This window comes from Plectropomus leopardus, chromosome 6, assembly GCF_008729295.1.
Source record: "Plectropomus leopardus isolate mb chromosome 6, YSFRI_Pleo_2.0, whole genome shotgun sequence".
NCBI classification, from domain to species: Eukaryota; Metazoa; Chordata; class Actinopteri; order Perciformes; family Serranidae; genus Plectropomus; species Plectropomus leopardus.
The window spans coordinates 8,739,433-8,760,802 of NC_056468.1; the positions used below are offsets into that span (position 1 = coordinate 8,739,433).

General features: G+C 40.7%; 1 protein-coding gene across 1 annotated transcript in view; it reads right to left on the reverse strand.

Moving 5' to 3' along the window:
• fbrsl1 (fibrosin-like 1) overlaps positions 1-21,370 on the reverse strand; it is a 322,663-nt gene that overhangs the window by 220,781 nt on the left and 80,512 nt on the right. The window contains 1 exon segment of the mRNA XM_042488366.1: positions 15,598-15,822. Coding sequence (XP_042344300.1) covers positions 15,598-15,822 — 225 coding nt within the window.

Consider the following 21,370-nt stretch of genomic DNA (forward strand, 5'->3'; position numbering starts at 1 on the left):
GATAACAATGCGAGTTGAGCATTACAGCAGCCTACTGCAGGAACACGTCAGTATACAGCCTGGCCTCTCTATTGTCTCACCCCCTCTCAGGCCTGTCAAAACACACAGGCCTCCAAACAAAAGAGCTCTCACAACTACAGGAGGCTTCTCTTTTCAGTAAAGGCTCAGGACTGCCACCCACTTCCATTTTACCTAACAAACACCAGATCCCTGCGTCCTTAAAGCTTCCCGTGTAATACAGCACCAGCTGGCCTTTGTACACAGAAGTAACCAGGAAACCTGACCGCTGACAGAGCTGGGTTACAGTCCAGCTTCTAGGGCTTAACTAATATGCAATTTTGAAGACTGATACTATTATTTTGTACTGGGAGTATACAACTGAAGAATTCAGTGAGTTCAGTTTGTGTATTTTCCTTTAAAATTCGAATAATCAGCTAAACCGCAGCGACACTAACAACACATCAAACTCAAACAGACACAGATAAAATTTGTGACAAACCATGTCTATTTAATGCTCAGATGAAACTCTGAGGCTGACTGTTCCTGAATGATTTCCATTTTACTAAATGTCCCATTGCAACCGTGATTCGAAGCACTTCATGAAAGCCTCCACATTTGCAGACACCTGCTGCCCCTTTGGTGTTTCCAGATAAGGTCTCTTTGGTACACAGGAAGTACTACATTTGCTGAGCAAAAAAATAAAAAAAGAGTGCCATCTCCAGAACATTTATCAAATTAATATACAGGGAAAATTCCTATTATGTTCAATAACCACAGTACGTGAATGACAAGCAATCTTTTCAAAAACCTCACAGCACTGGAGATTTAGAACTGCTAACAAACAAACTCAGATCTCATATAGTAAACTGTAAAATGAGAAAATGAAAAACCTTATTGCAACTAAATGCAGAGACAAAGAAGGTAAATTAAGATAGATTTTTTTCCCGAGGGAGGGCAGGTGCGATACAAAGTTGGAAGAGTGTAGATACAAAGAGGACAATGTATAAGGGGCCAATAAGTCCCATCAATTCCATCAATGTAGTATGTACTGTATATTGCCAAAATCAGGCAACCCTTATGATAAATACGGTAGTGTGTTAAGAGTTATCAACAACTTTTTATCAGGAAGGAACCTTCATCATTTAAGGGTTTCCCACCCATTAATTCATTTGTGGAGGTCCACCACGATTAAAACATCAGCTGCCACAGAAAGATTTTCTGATTTTTGCAGCTGGACCGTTCAATAGAAGTGCTTTTGAAATATATTTATCCATTAGTTATTCACTGATGAAGCGCAGCACGTACTACAGATTGAGCAGCAGAATATCACGTGAATTGAAAGAACTTAAACCTCTGAATTTAGAGAGGGGACTCAGACTGGTACAAAGGCACACACACACACACACACACACACACACACACACACACACACACACACACACACACACACATTTATGGGGAAAAAAACCAAAACAAAACAAACTCGTCGTTGGCAACTGACACTCTAATACGCTCTAATTCTGTTGGAAACACTGCATAATCACAGGTGGCCAACACTAGTAATTTGATATCTCATTTGTGATTATATTCACAAAAAGACCAAAATCGTCTGACTTCTACACATCGGTGTGAGATGACATTACAGCAGTACAACCTGAGAGTCTGGGCCGACTGACCTCATTTCTAACACTTTGTTCTCTGTTTCCCTGAACTGTGGGTTTTTGAGGCAACAGTGTGCTTCCTATGACACCTCAAGTAGCAAGTTGATTCAGAAATAACTTGTTTTTTTCTGTCTTGTTTACATCTGTTTAAGACTTTTGGGATTAGTTTGTTTGAATAAAGCATTTCACAATAACTCTGACCTCACATGACTTGCAACTCATGATACTCTGCTTTGTAGGAAGGTTTTAGCGGGAGGAATTTGACCCCTGATGGCAGAGTTTTTCTAGAGCACACATTTCTGAACTGCTCCCTAAACATTACTGTAATATAAACCACAATGATACTGTAAATCATAAAGCACAAGGTGTAATAAAGTGTCTCTCCCTGCTGTCTGTTCTAGTTAAACATCTACCAGGGGCAATAGTTCTGTTGCTATAGCTACAGATTCTCTGGTAGATGCAAAGCTGCAGGATTATGTAGCCTGGGAGGTCCCACTTTAATAAATTACATGAAAAGGAAAGTAATCATAACTAGCTGGCAAGCAAAGCACGGAGAAATAATGTCCTGGCATATTTATTATGGCTAACATTTGCCTCCTGAGTCCAAAACCTAATGACTGCACTGAAAAAAATCTGCACCTAAATGTAAGTGCAAAATTAAAAATTGCTCTTAAATTATGCTCTTACCCCATGAAGTGCTACCAGATAGCACACAGACTATCCAGGAGGAGTTTCTCCTTGCTTCTTTTACCTTGTCCAATCCCAGCATGCACTAGCCTTAGCTCCAACAGAGCATGACTTTAGATCCCTGCTAATTTAATGTTCCCAGACCTAATCGTCCCCAGAGTGGTTGCTCTGAAGTAGCCCTGCTGTATCTCAATGACTTCGGCTTGTTAAAAGTGATGGGATGTGTGTATATATGTGTGTGTATAGACCTACAGTACAGCAACCCCGGGCAAGCACCTTACATGGCCTGACATTAATCACTGTGCACTGTCCCATGCAATATTCACCTGGCTAAGCACAGCGGGCGCAGAGGTTGTCTGCCTTTGTCATTCGCTTCCCTTTATTTCCAGTTCTATTTCCGTCTCTCTCTGTCTTTTTACCTATGTCTCTCTCTCCTTGTCTAAGGGGTTGGGAGACGGTGGCTGGAGTCGTGGAGAGTGGGGAGGTGATGGATCTTATTGAGAAATTCTGAGATGGCTGAATAATCCTGGAGGTTGCACTTTAACTTAATGATACGCTGATTTTACTCCCTTTTGATTCTGGTTTGTTTTGATTGGTCCCATGGGTCATATTCATCACAGCTGCTTTTACATTTTGCCCTCGGATTATAAAGTAGTCTCTTAGTGTATAAATCTGTCCAGCTACAGAGTCAACATCCATTTTGACAGACCAGTCATAACTAATCAGGTATCTGCCACCTCTGAGTTTACCAACTCCAAATCTGACCATCTGGGGCCAGTGCAGATTGGGACCCCGTTCAACTCAAAACCGTCCCCCGGGACTGGAGCAGCCGACATGAAATCCTTCTACACTCCACCCTCCCTCTCTTCTATTTCAACACCGGTGGGACTGTTCCCTCCAATTTTCCCAGCCTTCTCCCGGCATCCCGGGCAAAGTCAACACCACCAGCCCCAGTGGAAACCCATGGGGACGAGTTTGGCTTCTCACACTAAATCCACTGTGGTCAGGCCGTCTGCTGAGCAAAAATAGACGGCATTTAGGAAACTTAAAAACACACAGAGAGAAAGGTACACGCTCCCAGACGCTTATTCATAGAGGAAAATCTTCCTAGAGAAATGAGAATAAAAGTCTACTGACCTTTTTACCAAAAATCGGATATGTGCCAGTTTTACCCAGAATTTCATTTACACTCTTTAACTGATTAACTTACAATGATCAGTATCAGTGAACAAAATATTACATCGCTTGGATTTCTCGCCTTTCAAAGAATTCTTTTCATTCAATATTTCAAGAGAAATTCTTCGACTTCTACACAACAAAACAGCAGTGTGCACGTTAAGTGCAGTTCTCCAACACATTTCATGTGAAAAGTCTTTTTTGAAAGCCAAAAATCAATCAACAGAGCTGTGTTATCATTCCAACATTTGTTGTGGTGATATATTACCTCTGTGTGATACGTTCTCTGTCTGATCTCTGTTCTAATTAGCTGGCTTCACTAATCTCTTCTGGGAAAATGTGATTTTCTTATTTATGTAATATTCATGCTCCTATAGTATGTGCTGGAGACTCATCAGATCTTCTTGTAATTCCTTGGTTAGCAATTAAAGTTAATGAAGCTATAAATTAGTCATTCTGAACATTTCTAATTTGTAGTTTTGCTGTGTATTCAAAGCAATTCAAGCCAAAATAAGACGTATTTCATTGAAAAATGGTCATTTTTAGCACATATTATGAATATAGTGAACATAGGTAATCAATATCAATGATAATCAGATATCATTATTGGTTCAAATCCCTGCTACAGCTGAGAAGTAATTTTGCGGGCAAAGTAACAACTTTTCTTTCGTCATCCATTGCTACTGTGGCATCTTGCAGCAAGAAACTCAATTTTTTAAGGAGACATTTAACTGTATGTAGAAATCTATAACCTTTTCCTTAATTAAAAAAATATATCACAATGTTAACTTTAGGAAATAAAAAGCGTTTAACAATTTGAACATCTTGCTTTTTCTATAAAAATATATAAAACATAGTATTGAAATGGAAACCTTTACTCGCTGTAGTCAATGCTCATATTGTCCGCACTGTTTTTGTGTGCACAACAGCATGTCATTTTGTCAAACACAGGAATCAAGCTCAAAAGGCAGATGCTCAGATTCCTTCTAATTTCTGGAATTTTTTTGCAAGGAAACTTCCATCTTTAGGAGATTTCTAATGTCAGCACTTGGTTTATCTGTGTGTGTGTGTGTGTGTGTGTGTGTTAGTGTGTGTTAACTTCTAAATAATCAAATAATAATGTTGATAATTTTTGGACTGAAACTCTTCACATTGTCATTTATCTCTCTCTTGCACAGACACGCGTGCATTCATCTGCTAACTTGCCTTTGATGTGGTAAAGACAATTATCTGCCGTGTGATCATGCATACATGTTCATGTTACAAGCAGCTGACTAATTGATCTGTCAAGGTCTATTACAAGTCATGCTCCTCCACTCATCTCTGTCTTTCTACTTTGCACACACATGCACACACGCTCATGTGCAATGTGCCCGCAGACACCTCTGCAGCACACCTCATTATCCACTCATCTAATAATGCTCTTTGTTAAATTGCAGTGTTAACCTGAGTAACAGGAGTAAAGGCCTTTTCTATCACATTACCACTTACAAGCTTTCAAACCCCATAATTACATCAAGGATGTCACATTTTAGGGCTGATCTCATTACAAGAGCAACAGTAGGTAGTGTTTCAGTTCCTCGATCAACCACAACATTAAGCGCAGATAATGGTAAACTGAGAAAACGATGTGAGCCCTGAAGAATAGGTAGAAAAATATCTCTTAATGCGGTCAGGGTAAACAGTCAAAGCACATTTCAAAGACCATTTTTATATCAATTACTCACCCCATGGTATGTTGTATTCGTAAAGAAAACTGATTTTCTGAAATGAATCCGCTAAATAAAGAATTACAAATTCTCACACAAGTGGTGCAGTATAATCCAAGTCTGATATATATTCAGTCATGTGCTCAGTGCTTCCCAAACAGACAGCCTTTTCTGTTGGACAACTGAGCAAAAAGTCAAAATTATCTATGCTCTCTTCAAAGCCAGACTCCATTGACAAAAACAGTAATTTTACCTGGCTGAACACAGGAGCTGCTGGTCTACCATTGCCTCTATCTGTAGTTTGATTGAGTTTTTGTGTGACTTTGGTGAATCCACACAAAAATTAACTAAATAAGGCAGGGGTAGACCAGCAGCTCCTGTGTTCAGCCAGGTAAAATCACTTTGGGCAATGGAGTCTGGCTTTGAAGAGAGCAGAGACAAGTTTTAATTTTAGTTCAGTTCCCCATCGGAAGGGGCTGACCGTTAGGGAAGTACTAAGCATATCACTAAATAAACCAGATTTGGATTTTACTACGCAAGCTGTATGAGATTGTAAACGGGTGTCCTGATATAGTTTTGCTGTTAAACATTGACCCTTATGACTCAAATTAATCAAGAATTCTCTCAGTTCTTGCTCAGTTCTTGGATTCTTTGTTCACTGAGGGCATGTGAAAAATTATTTTCTTCAAGAATTCAACATAACTCAGGGACAGTATTTCATACACAAATGGTCATGAAGTATTCCTTTAAGATGTTTCAATATGTCCGGAAGCCTTACATTCACTCTTTCTTTCAGGACAACAAGAAATTGTACATTTTGGATTTAAAAAAGGCAACAACACTAACTTGCAGCTCAGCCACTTTCCCAGAATGACTCAAGGGAGGAGCATTCACCTTGATCTCCACTTTAAATGGGCTGGAAGTGGGGTTAGCCAGGAGAGATATTGTCTCCTGAGCCGAGCTGCTACCGCTCAGGGTCGCTGCTCCCCAGATAACAACCACCCTACGGTTATCAGTCATCCCGATCACTCGGCCCGTTACCGCTGCCCCACTGCCGATGGGCAGCAGTGCTCCCGTGTCTATCGCAGCTCTCAGGCTGTCCCTGAACTATGCTCCAGTGCACCGTTAATGCCCCAGCTCATCTGATCTGTCTCCGGCTGGCTTACTGCTTATAAACACACCTTGATATGAAAAGGGGACGTAATCCCAAAAGCAGCTACGGTATGACAGGGGCATGCAGGACGCTGGCTTCATGTCCACAGGCTAGCCTGATAGTGAGGGGTTTGCCTAAGGTGGGGGTTGGAATAATAGAGTGAAGTGTCCGGATATGTTTTCCTATATGACATTGTTAGTGGGGTGTGTGTGCAGCACAGGGTGAGCCCCTGCACTAATGGACAGGGATGGTGATGTGATGTGTATGTGTAGCTATCAGTGTGTTGCTTGAGCGAGTCAGCATTATGTGTTATTCATGACCCCCATTTGAAGCATATTGAAGGTCAAAGCCATGTTGGTGCTTTGTGGGTATGCTGCAAGCGGCTGTTCTGGTGTCTTACAGCAGGGCATGACAGATAAAAACAACAGCGCAGGTCAGACTGGCGTGTTGGTATATATGTAATATTATTACCTACAATGTGTAAATGACAAAAATGTGGTATTTATCTTATTTTTTGTCAACAATTTCCCCATAAGAGTGTGAGTGTGTGCTGTGCTAGCTTTGAAGCTGGCTGAATATAAGAAGCTAACACACTGAGTGTTTGGTGGCGCTATGAACTTTCGTTGAGTTTCAGCAGCCAAGGAGGTGAGCTGATAATTACTGATCCTTCATGGGCTTATTGATCATTTTGAAGAATTCCGTAGTCTGAATTTCAATGCTGAGTTTCTTGATCCACCTTGCCAAAAATTAAAACCAAAGGAACTGCGATTTTTTTGTCTTTTTTGGCAAATGCAAATAACTTCCAAACAGTTAGATTCAATTCAAACAATACCAGGATTGGCTTTCAAAAACATCTCCAAACAACATGTGTGACTGCTGGTGAAATGGCTCTTGACAAGAGTGTGCCTGACAGAAGAATAAAAAAACAGACCTTAGACCTTGTGCAAATACACTGTGTCACACACATGCAATGCTCAACCACTCCTGAGCTTCTGGCTAGTCCTCTAATTAGATCAAGTGCTGCCCCCACTGCCCCCCTGTGAAGAACTCTGCTCTGACACTGCAGCTCCTGTCCTCCAGCAAGCTTCTGGCACCCCGGGGTGCCTCGAGGTGACCAACACATCACCGCGCTTGTGGATCATAGTGAGTGACATACACTAGGGACACCTTCTCTGACTGGACAGACAGCAAAACAGAAAGGAATATGGACAGACAAAACTAAGCTGGACACTTGGAGAGGAGGGAAGCCTGAAGGACAAAGAAGAAAATGCTCAAAGTGCACCCAAGCTGATCACTGTGGTGGAGAGCATCCTTAAATTCTATTTACCTATCAGTGTTTTCCACCAATATCATCTGCCATAATGTGTAAACACCTGCTTTAAAACCCAGATGGCTGCTCTGAGCTGCCCTTTTCCCACAGTTAAACTAAAGTCTTTATTTATGTCTGAAAATCTAACTGCTTTATTTTATCGGCTGTTTATCAGCTAAAAGGATCTATGGTATGCCCTCTTGGATGGAATAAATGAGATTTGCTCTATTATTTTCAATCACATTTACCCTGAAACACATTTTTAGATTTTATACAATGTTGGAAAAAGAAGAGTTTCAGTTATTGTTTTTACTAAGCAGATATACTAAGCTGAATATGTCACATAACACCAGAAATGATTTTGAGAAAAAGGCCATCAAAATTTGCTGTACAGCGGCTACAAAGGTACACGCAGAGCCCATAGCACATACTGTACTCTTGGGGCTTGCCCTGAGTGAGAAACATACAGAAAACCTTGGTGACTCTTAGTTATTAGTAACCAATAAGGTGACAAAAACAAGCATACCCAACAACACGGTGCAGGAAGCTGAGAAATTATAGTTTATGTGGGAGGAACTGCTTTTTCCGTTTGATGAGCAAGCTTAGGATACAATTAGAAATGAACCTCACATGACAATATTGACAACTTGGATTTAATTTTGATCAGGGGACCCTTACGGACTGACAGAATGTCAGTAATTAAGGAATGGACACAATCCGGACTCAATGACTGCTTCAAAGCTAGGGAGTCAGCACTTTTAATCATCTCTTTAGCTCACCATGCCAGTAAATATGAATGAACTATGCTCTGGTGCTAATGCTTTTCCTTAAATTGATCTGAACAACTGAACTGAGGAGGACCTAACTGGGGTAATGATGCATGGCATGTCCATATTGACAAAAGTTTAATTATTCATATTTTGATGCACAATGGTAAGTGGCTTAGAGCTACATTAGTTCAAGGGGTTCACCAGCAAAAAGTTAGAATTAGAATATAATAATCTTTGTTTATCTGAAGTCATATGAAAACCACTATCCGGGACCCTGTCTTGTTTCTATAAACCTGTCATATATCATTTCAGGGAGACATCGATGGAGAAAGAAATCTCACTATGTAGTGTTTTCTGCTAGCTTGTTATCGTGCCTTTACAAGCTACAAAATTGCATGTGTCATCTGAATTTGGTGAAGAGTTTCAAAATCTGAAAGCTAAGACTTTGTTTATCTATAATCAAACAAAACCCTAAAGTGACCAACATTTGAAATGCTGACTTATAAATCAATGTTTATCTAGAAATGAGCAGTTGCGACATCCTACAGATTCTGATAAAGCACACTACGAATGTGTACTTGGCGTCATTGACTTCACTTGCCAGCAAAGAGAACTGAATACTGAACAACCACATGACTGTGACAGAGTCTGTTGGCTCTGTTGCCAAGGACATTTTCTGTGGCAGATCAAATCCACAAAGGGCTCCTCATCAAAGCTATGTCCATCTGGAAGCAAATGTGTTTTATATGCATGGGATTCCATCTATCAGAGACACTTATAGAGCATGACACCATCACACGGGTTAAGGATGAAATAACATTAGATATCTCTATCTATTGCTCTCTCCTAAGCTCTCAGCTCTTATATCACAAGCACTCGCTCTTACATACTCATTACAGAGTCACAAATAATAAAATGAAGCTTTGAAGTGAAACTTTTACTGCTGCTGTGATCACTGTAAGCAGCTCTAGAACACAGGGTAATGATTACTTCATATGCATTTGAACCAGAGAGACTGGACTTAACAGCAGTGAATCTATCAACACCTCCATCCCATAACGCAATCACCTGAGGAAATGTGCTGGTATTTGTAAGGATAAATGGGAGTGAAAGCAATTAAATTGTTCATAAGCTCCCACAAAATGTTTTCATGGGTTAGGTCAGCCTACAGGCTCTGGAGGACCCTAAGCAGATAATGGCTTGGTCATTTGTTGGAATGTGCCTTTGCTTGACAAACATGCACAAACTCCTATTTAGCAACAATTCATAAGTCATATAAAGCTGGGTGTGGGATAAAAAAAAAGCAGGAGTGAGCAGGTATGGACTTAAGAAACAGGTCTGATCAAACAACATCTGTACTTATAACTGAGCTGAGGGGATCTATTCAGCTTTCTAAATGCTGATTTAAAGGTGTGGATCGAGTGTTTCATATTTCATAGTGCTATCTATAATTAATTAGTTATGTAATGTAATCATGTGTTGAGTCTCATCAGCACTGTCATTATGACTAAGATTGGGTGTTGCTGTTTCCCACAGTATGTGAACACAGCACATTTGTTAGTTCTCAAAACAGTGGCTGGGAATGGGGAGTTATGCATTAAAGGTAGGCTTTAGTTTTCAGCATGCAGAGAACTAAAGTCTGGGCTGGTTAAAAGATATCTGAGCTACTTGTCCTCAGACTGTGGGACAGTCAAACATTGCTTCAGCCATACACTGAGATTAAAATAAGTAACTGATACAAGAAAAAAGGAAGGGATTGGGAAGTTAAGTAAGAGCAACAGGAAGCCACCAGGGCATGGGTAACCAGCAGTACTCAATAGATCAGTCCAGCTGGGAGGGGAAGGTGTCTCCGGTTATCTATAGCCCTTTTTACACAAAGATTGTGCTATAGGGCTGCCTTTGTACTGCCTCTGCATGTTTACACAAAACCAAACGATGGCAGCATCATACTGCTCGCAGCATCCTGAAGGCAAAGGGCATGACAAATGTGACATTTAACACACGAGCATCCACCTCTAGCATGACACATAATATATGCATCAGCAGCACTTCTAAACAAACAAACAAACAAAGACATAACATGTCAATAACAATCATTTACGTTCTCTGTTATTATGCGGCTGATTTCATCCTCTGCTAGGAGGGTAAGAAGCTCTTGAATGTCATTGTTTTTCCAATTTGCAGACAAGTGCTGCTGTTGTTCCTCTTCTTTGAGTTAGCCACCATGCCAACAGCTGCTTTTTAAATCTCCCTCTGTGGGTCGCACACATGAACATGTCGTCAAAACGTCACACCCGTGCCGCCCATGGTCGTGTCTTCCCAGCTTTACGTTTTACACAGAGCTCATTTCAGGGCTGTAACTATGTCTGTTCCCGGCTCAGAGAAGAGACCAATCTGCTCCCCACTTTCCACGATCAGACGTTACATACAGAACGGTAAGGCAGCATAACGCCGTGATATTCCTGCCTTGACCAGGCAGTGTAAATGGGGATTATGGATCACAGGACTGAGGTGTTGTTTTAGGGGACTTTGCATGGGGTCAATGTACATTTTCTAATCCAGTAAGCCACAGACACCTTCTCCCTCTAAGGTGCTGCAGAGATACTCATTACAATGGTTAATAAATGATTAATATCACAGAGTAAGTGTAGTTTTGTAGAGTTCATTGGTATGGTCATTTATGGGTTGAGGGGGTTTTGTGACCTCATTACTTTCTCTGTGCACTTTGGAAAATACATGCATATCAATGACAAAATAAACATTTTGTTATGGATTTCTGAAAATATACTCAGACTTTGGTTAAGCTGACGGCAGTAAAACAATCTGGGGGTAGACAGTATTTAAAATTGCATTAAGGAAGCACAAAAGCATGACAAGCAAATAGTTGTAAGATGTATCTATATCCAATATGCAGTTATATCTCTTGGGTAGCAAAAAATACAGCATATCTTAACGCACAAGATCAAGAGTTTTAAATTAAAAGTTTCCTGATTCTTTACTTCCCTATCATATGTGCCAGGGACAAAGGACTGGCTGCTGATGGGTAGAAACATAACAAAATGTTTTTAGTTTTACTTTTCCTGTGGGTTTAGAGCTGCTTTTATAACGTCTATACTATTTTAAGCTCCTTGGGAGCATGCGTAGTAAATCTTCAAATAAAGTTACAAAAAAACATGAAATTCAGCATAACTGAAGTTACGGTGTTCTCACATGACAGCAGCAGTTTGCTGATATTATGGAGTTATTATCTGAAATGGAACATAGATCTGGTTCAGTAACCGCACCCTATTGCACTTAAACTCTGGATAAGAGCATCAGCTAAATGCATAATTTTTCATTGTCTCTTAACAAACTAAATATTACAGCCAAACTCATTTTCAGCCATGTTAACTTCCTTAGGAAATCTTATCTGAGAGATATTTTTGTCTGTGGAGGAGGCCTCCAGGCTACATAGCCTCATTATTTAGTTTGGCTTCCTGACTACATTTCCCCTCTTATCCTCAACGGCACTATGGTGGAGCTTGGCCTCGGACAGGAGCATAAAAACATCCGCCCATTTAAACAAACTGTTAACACATAGATGGGCTATCTCACTGGGACAGACTCGGAGTCTGTGGGCTCAGCAGTGTGCTTGAAGCCGGGGATATTGGCAGCCCTCTATCTGCATAAACAAACAGAGAACCACTTCTGCAGTCATGAAAGAAAACAAGAATGGGATAGCAGGGTAAATCCACCTGAAGGCAGCATACCAACTATTTGTTTGTGAAGTGACTTTTGCTAGCATCAGGGATCATCAGTGTATCTAAGTCACATATGTTGCCCTTCATTGAGGTCCAAAGGCAATCTGACTAATTTGCTATAATTCTTTGGCCATAAAAGAGCTCTTAAAGGGATACTTCACCCAAAAATGAATATTCAGTCATTATCTACTCACCCTCATGCCAATGGAAAGTTGGGTGATGTTTTTAAAGTTCGCAAAACACTTCTGGAGGATCACAGGGAAAAGGTGTTCCACTTATCTCCTGAACAATTAAAGCAAATGTTGCCAGATTAAAAAAAAAAAAACATAATAAAACCATAAAATGTCTCCACATTGCTTCATCCAAAGTAATCCAAGTGTCCTGAAGCCCCAACATGCCAACTTGTTTTGAAGAATATTGTGTTAATCAACACAATATTCTGTAAACTGTCAATAAATGGTGCATTGAAAAAGTTAATTTAAAAATACTTATGACTGATGAAATTTGTCATTGTTTTAAGTTACATTCATCTCCCTGTTGGTAATCATTTATCCTGTGAAGTACTAAACTCAGTTAGAACATGAGCAATATAAAAAATGGATCATCTTTTTGACATTTTAAATAATGACGATTGAGATTTTAACACGACAATGGTTTGCAGATATGTGATGAATTAGTGGTTCAGATGCTAAAATTGCCACAGCCCTGGCACCGCTGGAGAACCTCACCAACAGTTGGTGAAACTGCATTTCCCTTACTGTATTGCAGTAAAGGGCCACATGTATCGATAAGAAAATGGGTGTTTAGGGACATTTTGACATCAATTCATGGCCGAACTGTGGGAGTGGAAATGAGGTTCATACTTATGCAGCCAGTGCCAAAATGACAGAGGTTTAGAAAACAGGGTTTAAAACCTCTATGTCTTTATAAATCTGACAAAAACTATTCAGTGTTTCTCCTACAATGTTACAGGCCTGCTGCATAGCCCGACCTACAAAACCCCCCTGCCAGGCCAGGAAATTTGCATAGGACGCCGAAGTACACTGTGCTTTTTCCCCTAAGGGGGTAGAAGTCATAAGCCACCCTACTCTGTCTCTGATTGGCTAGCACTCTGTGTCCTCATTGGTTGAATTGTGTTGTAAGAGTGGTGTGGCTCCTTTAAGTGACAGGGCAGTGCGTGTATGTGTGAGTGTATGGTGTGAGTGGTCGAGGGAAAGCATGGGAGCGGGTGATACGAGTGTCAGTGAATGCAACGAAGTATACGGAGCAGAGCAGAGAAACAGGTCTTGCCTAGCAGTAAAAGTGGTCAGCTTAGGGATAAATGTGATGCTGCTTCTCAAGACCAAGTGGAGCTCCCGTGTGTTGCTTTCCAGCTGACGGTCAAAGTGAAGGGAGTTAACCTCAAAGTCACTTTACTCGCTGACTACAGTCGGGGTGCTAAAGCCGGAATGGTTAACAATCAGACTCAGAGGAGGGTGGGTCATGCCTTTGCCATCATGAGATTGCCTCCAGGTCAGCGCTCTGCTAACTTAACTGTGATAAATTAATATAATGGTGAGGCTTCTCTAGACTTTTCAAAGTGCATAGATTAAACTCTGATAGTGAACTGAGTCATTTCGCATGGGTTGTGTGATACTCAAAACAATTTATCCACCGTTTTAGTGCAGTAATCACAGACTGAAGCCCCAACAAGGGGGAGGCTGCAAACAAGTCACACAGGGAGTCACAGACATAACGGCAGTGAATCCTGTCAATTTTCAAAATAAAACACCCTGTGCAGATTGTTTTGCTTTAAGAAATCAACTACGTCAAACCATGACGTATGGACATATGCATATATCAACAGTGTTGTTTTTACTCTCACTGCCAGGGTAGGGGATTGCAGATTTTAAGAACTGCAACGATTGAAAAGGCACAGAAAGTCATAGGTTAGCTAAATGACCAAAGTACCGTCATCACCACCCAAAAACGGAAAATTTTTTCCAAAACCAAAAACAATTAAGTGGAGCAGTGAATTATGCACTTTGCTCATGATTTACTACTATTTTTTAAATATATACAGCTTGTTCAGACACCAACCCCTTGTTGTGTTCAATTTGTTTTGAGTTTTTAATATACAGAGTGACCAAAAATTTCAAATGTAAATAATTAAATTGCTGATCCCTGTGCCATCGAACTGAAGCAAACCACACCAGTAAGTCATCCCAGGTGTCATGTTTGTTAAGGGTTTTCTCAGTGTGTACCACCACACCTGAAAAAAACTGTAGTGGAAACACTGTAATGCATATGCGTATTTCTACCTTTGTGCATACACACAACACACAGTTGAAAATATACACAGAGCTTTATGCATCTGGCCCTTGAACTGCTTTAAACACCTAGTGTGGTAAAGTGAATTGCTGAGTAGTGAATAAATAAAAACAGTGAATGCAGGAACATGTTTGTAGAACCAAAGGTGCAAAAGATAAGAGCCATAACTTTTGGCATCAACAGTAAGCTGAAACCATAAACAAGTCTCTACATAAATTCACTTCAGACAGAAAGTTAGTGCCCAAAATCACCTAAAATCACCACAAACCGTAGTGTGACAAACATTATTACCGACTACAAAAGGCTGCTGCTGACAAAAACCTCAAACAAATTCAGATTCTGTACAAGTTCACTGTGCTTTTGTTAGAATATCCTGGACTACCCTAAAGGACAACATGAGTTGTGTCAAAAAGATTCTACTTCCAAACCAATGAAAACTTGAAAAACATAACTACAAATAGAATTTTTAAAATGACTGACCACAAAAAGTCAATTATTTGACAGCTATGAATAGGCTTAAACTCAAGCCTTTAGCACACTTGAAGAAAATGATTTTCTTCAGTGCTTGAACACTAAGAAGTGGTTTGATGGTGCACTGATAAAGGGGACTGTGTTGTGGCGTGTGAAGTAAAGTTTATCTCTTGGTAACCTCAGCACTGTGGTTCAAAGTCCCCGCTGACACACGAAGAAGTCACATCTGACTTGGGCGTAAGGCTCTGTTCACACTTCACTTTTTTCCAAAAATTCCCCATAGATCTTGTTCTACTTTTATGTGAATGTGGAGCTGCTGTCAGATGGATGGAAAGTATATATTTGGAGAAAAGACTGGTCTGCTTCTTAATTAAAGAGGAGTCGCTGAAACAACAGCACTGACCAATCACAATAAAGAAGTGGAATCAGATTCTACATAAGTAGCTGATTATCCCGTCTGCCTTAATGGCAAAAGCCAGCACAACAGACATCTGTTTCATTTGTCAACAGAATACCCATAAACCGACTGTACATTCAACATATAATGTTACATAGGTTGAACTACTGTCTGGTGAGAATTTCTGACTTGAAATAAGAAAAGAGCCACTGACCATTTTGTTCTTCTTGGAATAAGTCCTCTTCAGCAGCCTCTCAGTCATCCTCTCCTGCTCCCGCTGGGCGTGATGAAGGAAGCCATTCTCCAGGGGATCCACCACCGGCTGGACATTCTCCTCTTCCTCCTCCACCTCCTCGTCTTCCTTCTTCTGCCGCTTCGCCACCTTTTTCTCCTTCCACCGCTCCTTCTTCTCCTGTGTCTTCACAACTCCGGACTTCTTCTGTAGGGAGAAGACAAAAGCACATTTGAGATCTAGACACTAAAAAATGAGAATGTGCGTCAGACAAATATGGATATTACTGTAGATACATCCAGCGATATGTACAGTGAAGTAGTTGATGTGAATATAAATTAAACGCTCTTGATGTGTGTCTTGTTGTGGCGCCCCATGTACATTGGCTGTGTCCTCGCCGCAACGGCCGCGGGTTTGAGTCCGGCCTCGGCTCTTTGCTGCATGTCTCCCCTTCTAACTCTCCCCCTTTCAAGCTCACACTGTCCTGTCAATTAAAGGTAATGAAAGCTCAAAAGAAAAAAAATCACCATAGCAGTGTACAGGATGCCATATAACCTGTTGCATACATCCCAGACAAATTTTTCTTTCCATAGATATCCTGTACTCACACTCAGTGACACAAATGTTAATCAATGGCACACTGACAGGAGATTAACTGCCTTTAGTGTCTCAAGGATTTCCTTAAAAACCCTGAAACAACTGTACAGCAGGTAATGACAAGTCCATGAAAAAACAACACTTCAAGCCACCTTCAAACAAGAACAAAGCAGACAGATATCTGGATGGATAGACAGAGTGGCAGGAGATAAATGTGTAAAAGAATGGAGGAAGGGCGTGCCGCAGCTGGCAAAGAGTCAAGCGCGCAGCCCCTTTCACTGCTGGCTTATACAAAGCAAGCAAACACTCGAGCAAAGAGCGGCGACGCTCACACTCACTCTCTCTCTCTCTCTCTTAAGTCATCTTTAATCCTGTCAACAGCAGAACAATGCCTTACTGGAGCCCATAATCACTTTATGGCTCAGATATAATGAGCTTATGATATGAAGTGTTGCTTTAACACACACTAGAGAAAATACAGTCACTCTACACTTATACTATGACCAACCAATTCCACCCTTTAACTAATAATTCCTTTCACGCTTCGGTTGCCGCCTGTATGGAGTTGCTGCTTGTTTATTGGAAAACAAACATCATTTGTAACTGCCTGGTATCTTACTTAATGGTTTTTCTTTGGCCCCTCCCCCCATTCACCTCTTGACCTGTATTTCATAGAGAAAGACAAAAATAACATCATGCCGCCTGTGTATGTACAGTACTACTAATACTAGTGCCTGGTATTTGCTCAGTGTCAGCTTCTATTATCCACTATGATGGGTAAAGTCTGGCATTTCTTCTCAGTGCAGTGCAAAAAACCCCAAAATATTTATCACCAAGACAGCATTTTAGCATACTACAAGTGCCTATAGATCCCAGTAATATCACATGCATACCATGTGTCATAATGCACATGCACTTCGAGACCCAGTTGAACCCAGTTGAAAATACAGATTTTTTTTAAAGCAGTCATATATCCAACTAGGTATTAAATAATACAAAAGTGCCTGAAAAAGCTAGCAATGACCAATGCCTTCCATCAGCTGAAGTGTGTCATTTAATGTAACTCAACACTAATAGATGGATGAATAAGAGTAAAGGTAGAAGAGCATTCCATTTACCATTTTATAGTGCTATTCACACCACACATAGTATTTTCAAACCCTCACCTGAAACTCTGCAGTTAGAAATTTACTGTACGGCATTAATGGCATGTTTTGTTGGCAAACATCTTGTCTGCTATAAAGTTTTAGGTCCACTGCACATGATCAGTGCTGGGGCCAGCCATTGTGTTAAGACACTGAATCTAGCTAGCCACTGTGGTCAAAGTTCAATTATCTTCAATGCACAACCAACAACATGACACACACAGGCTATGTGCGAGTTCCCAGGACACAACTTTAAAATCATGCCACGGCCTTGGCAGGAAAACTGGTTGAATGTCAGTTTGTAACTTTCATATACTGTATGTTTATGAATTTTGGCTAACATTTGTGATTTCTATTTTGTTAGTGTTTGCAAAAAGACTGGCAAGCACTGCTTTAGCTCTTGCTTGCACTAGCATCGTGGGCAAAGTTACGGGTAACATTGTGGTGAAGAGGCACACTAAATGCACATATGCCAGCCTGTGGAAAACACTGTTGCCAGCCTGACTGCCTGCCTGCTTGTGTGTCTGCTGATTGAATTGTATCCTCCTCCAGGGCCTCAGTCTGCTGCCTGTTATTTCCAGATCTCATCAGGCCCGAGTGGAGCTGGTGCCTTGCTGCTGCTTGGTAAAGCCTGTCGGAGGGGATCACTGCGTGTCTGAACGGCAGAGGACGACACGCCGCTGCTTGAAGCTGCATGGAGTTCAAGGCCGAGGGCTGCTAGTTCACGTTTCAACATCTGTTCACAGCCAGCAGCGCCCGGCCCCAACTGCAGTCAGCTCAGCTCTCCATATGAATAATCAAATTATTGGCTCCAAGGGTGGGAGGTTAGCAGATGGCTAGCGCATTAGCCCCCATAACTGCTAATGAATGACACCTTCCGTGACTAAAGGTGTTCATGTGTCAGGCACTGCAAGAGGCACATGACAGAAAGCTTTTTAAGTCCAGGCAAAATGTGTCTGAAAGGGTAACAATCCTAAAACCACCCACACATAGTTATCATTTTCTAGTGTAGGAGGCTTTGCATTCATTATTTTATGTTACACTAAACATTTTTGGTTTGTTCCTTTGCTGGTATCATTCCCAGCTTCATAGTAGAAGCTGTTTGGAAGCACTTGAAGTGTTTCTAGTTATGAGATTTTTTTCTCCTCCTCCTAGTTTCAAGGAAAAAATTACCTTAACAGCTTTTAAGACTGGGTGTGACACTTGCTGACTGCGGGAAGATTTACTTTTTTTCACTGTGAGAGGAAAAACTGTTACATCCATGCTGTGCCAACGTACAGTTAACACTGTAGACCTCTAAAAGCTACAGTTAAGAGTAAAATGTCTTTAAAACAGTATTCTACACTATTTATGGCTATTGTGTGAAGCTTAGAATTGTGTCAATGCTGCTCATTATGACAACAATTAATGTAACAGTCCTATGTTTAGAAGAGAAACTATCATGCGCAGTTGTAGTACTCTGCAGTATTTTTTAATAGTGCAAAAAAGGTTGCTAGTTCAATCCAGCTCATGAGCCAACACCACTTTGACAAAAGGATTTCATGTCATCACACTGACATCACACAGCAGCACAAAGCAGCTCCACTCACCTACCCTAACCTCTCAAGACAACACATTAATTTCCTCTGAGGGACCAGAGGGTATTAACAGGCTACTTGTCATTAAATTCATTACCAGGAGAGCCGTCTTTAAAGAGACGGGAGACAAAGCGGCTACAGTCTGACAAGAAAGGATGCAGAGGACAGGTGTTTTCCTCCTTTTCAGCAGAGTATTTTACGCTGCAGTATGAAGGTCCATCAATACACATCAAGTCAGCGTCTCCTTAGTTATTAATAGAAACATGCCTTTGTGAACAATCCAGCAATGAGTGGAGTGATCAATTAGCCATCAACTTGCAGAACTGTTAGTTTCATTAGCATTGTGGAGGAAGGCCCTGTGGTTATCATCTGCCTCATTCATCCAGGTAGAAAACATTAGTACAGTAGGACCTCACTGATTATTTTACAGTTTGACATGTTTGTCTTTAATTGTATTTGAAATCTGACAGGAGGATTGACATCCTCTTTGGTTAGAACATAGTGTGTGAGCGAAAGCCTTATTACACAGCAATCTTAGGAGATAAGCATTCTCTAACATGTTATTTATATTTATCCAAATTTGGCATTGGTTTGTCTTGAACGGTCTGAAATATTACAAAAACAAAATCCTGATCTTCCTCCCCAATTGTCATGCATTTATTACTGATGACAATTACATGATTTGACTTCAACCTTTTGACCAAATGTAGCACAGTTCTGTTCTTTTTTGTGCTGTATATTTCTCATTATATGTTGGTAGGGATGGGTTTGGATCTGTACTCAAAACCCCTTCAGGTAATGACCAAAATAATCCGGAACCAAGTAGTACTGAAACATCTAAAGTCAAACGATACCTGCATTCATTCCTTTTTTGAACCAGAAGTCTGATCCCAGACTATCCCGGCTCCCCACCGGATTAGCAATCTTTCTGTCATCTCTGAAGACGCTCTTCACAGCTCCACTCACCTACCCTCACCTCACAAGACAACACGTTTATTTCTCCTGAGGGATCAGACGGTATTAGCAGGCTAATTGTTATTAAATTCATTACCAGGAGAGTTCTTTAGTGTGCCGAAACGCCACCAAAGTAAAGCATGGCTACAACAGGCCATGCCATTTATGTCATGGGTACTAAATGATAATTGGAAAAAAGGTATCAAATGAAGTATTTAACTGGTATCATACGGTACTGGTACTTCATTTTTTATGACCCTCAGTCAGACATAAGCAATTAAAGCTAAGGTCTTAGCTAAGGCTATGCAAATGAGACAGATCTATCCACCTGTTTGGCTCAAAGCAAATTGTGGTCCCACAACCCTGCTCACAATAAGTTATTGCAGTCCTTCCCTCTTAAATGAATGAAAAGCACAGACTGTGATGCACAAAAAGTGTACTTGTAGACTAAACTGGCTTGTTAAATCAGCTCTCTTACATTTTTCACTTCAGAAATATGGTTAGAAAATGACTTCTGAAAGGGCGTCTCTGGGTCATGCCAGTATCTCAGTTGGCCAAATGTGACATCCACTCAAGCAAGTAAAACAATGTGACCTTTTACTCATGTCACCACTCTCTGTCATCCTGCGCCCTGTCTCATAAAGAACAACAGTTAGTTGTGTCATAAAAGTGGCCTGGGAGTAAAAAAATATAAAAATCCATGGTGACTTATGTACAGTGACAAGTTGTAGTGGAGCCTCTAGGATGGCATGGGGAGCAGCTGCCACTTTAAGAGTTATATCAACATGATTTGAGACGTCAAAGCGAACTCATCAAAAAAAAACCGAGAGCTCCTGATATTCAACACCTGTCCCCGTGTATCAAACACTGACATTTACACAAACAAAATATTCCGTTTTTTGTGCTTATTCTGATAAAGATAATATTCCTACCAGGCTCACATGGCAAAGGAATATGAATATTCCACTAATAACCCCATTTCAGTTAACATGCCATTTTGCTTCTTCCGGTCAATTTTCCACCAGTGGTGAACACAGCCTCCCTCCTTCATTCCCTCAACCACCTTCTTGAAAAGCTCAGTGTTACAATATTTGTGCATTTCAAGAAACCTGTTGATATCCAAGTTTCTCATGATGTTTAAAAGTGTGTGTTTTCACCCAGACACACAATGTATCCTTGGAAACGTACAAAACTGACCATAAACATGGAAGAGGCCTTGTTTCACAAATCGTAAAAATCCAAGTTGATTAACATATTCCGAATGCGCTGCATACATGTCCACATAATGTTCCTAAAACCTGAATTAAACTGGTATATCCCACATCTTAATATTAAAATGCTCCATTGGGTAAAAAGGCCTAATTTGGAATATCATTATTAGGATTATTAGTGAGTGCATGTAAACATTGTCACTGCGCCAGCTCGCTCAAGCTCCATCAGCATGAATTTCCTCCTCAGCTACAGAATTACCCTGTTTGAACT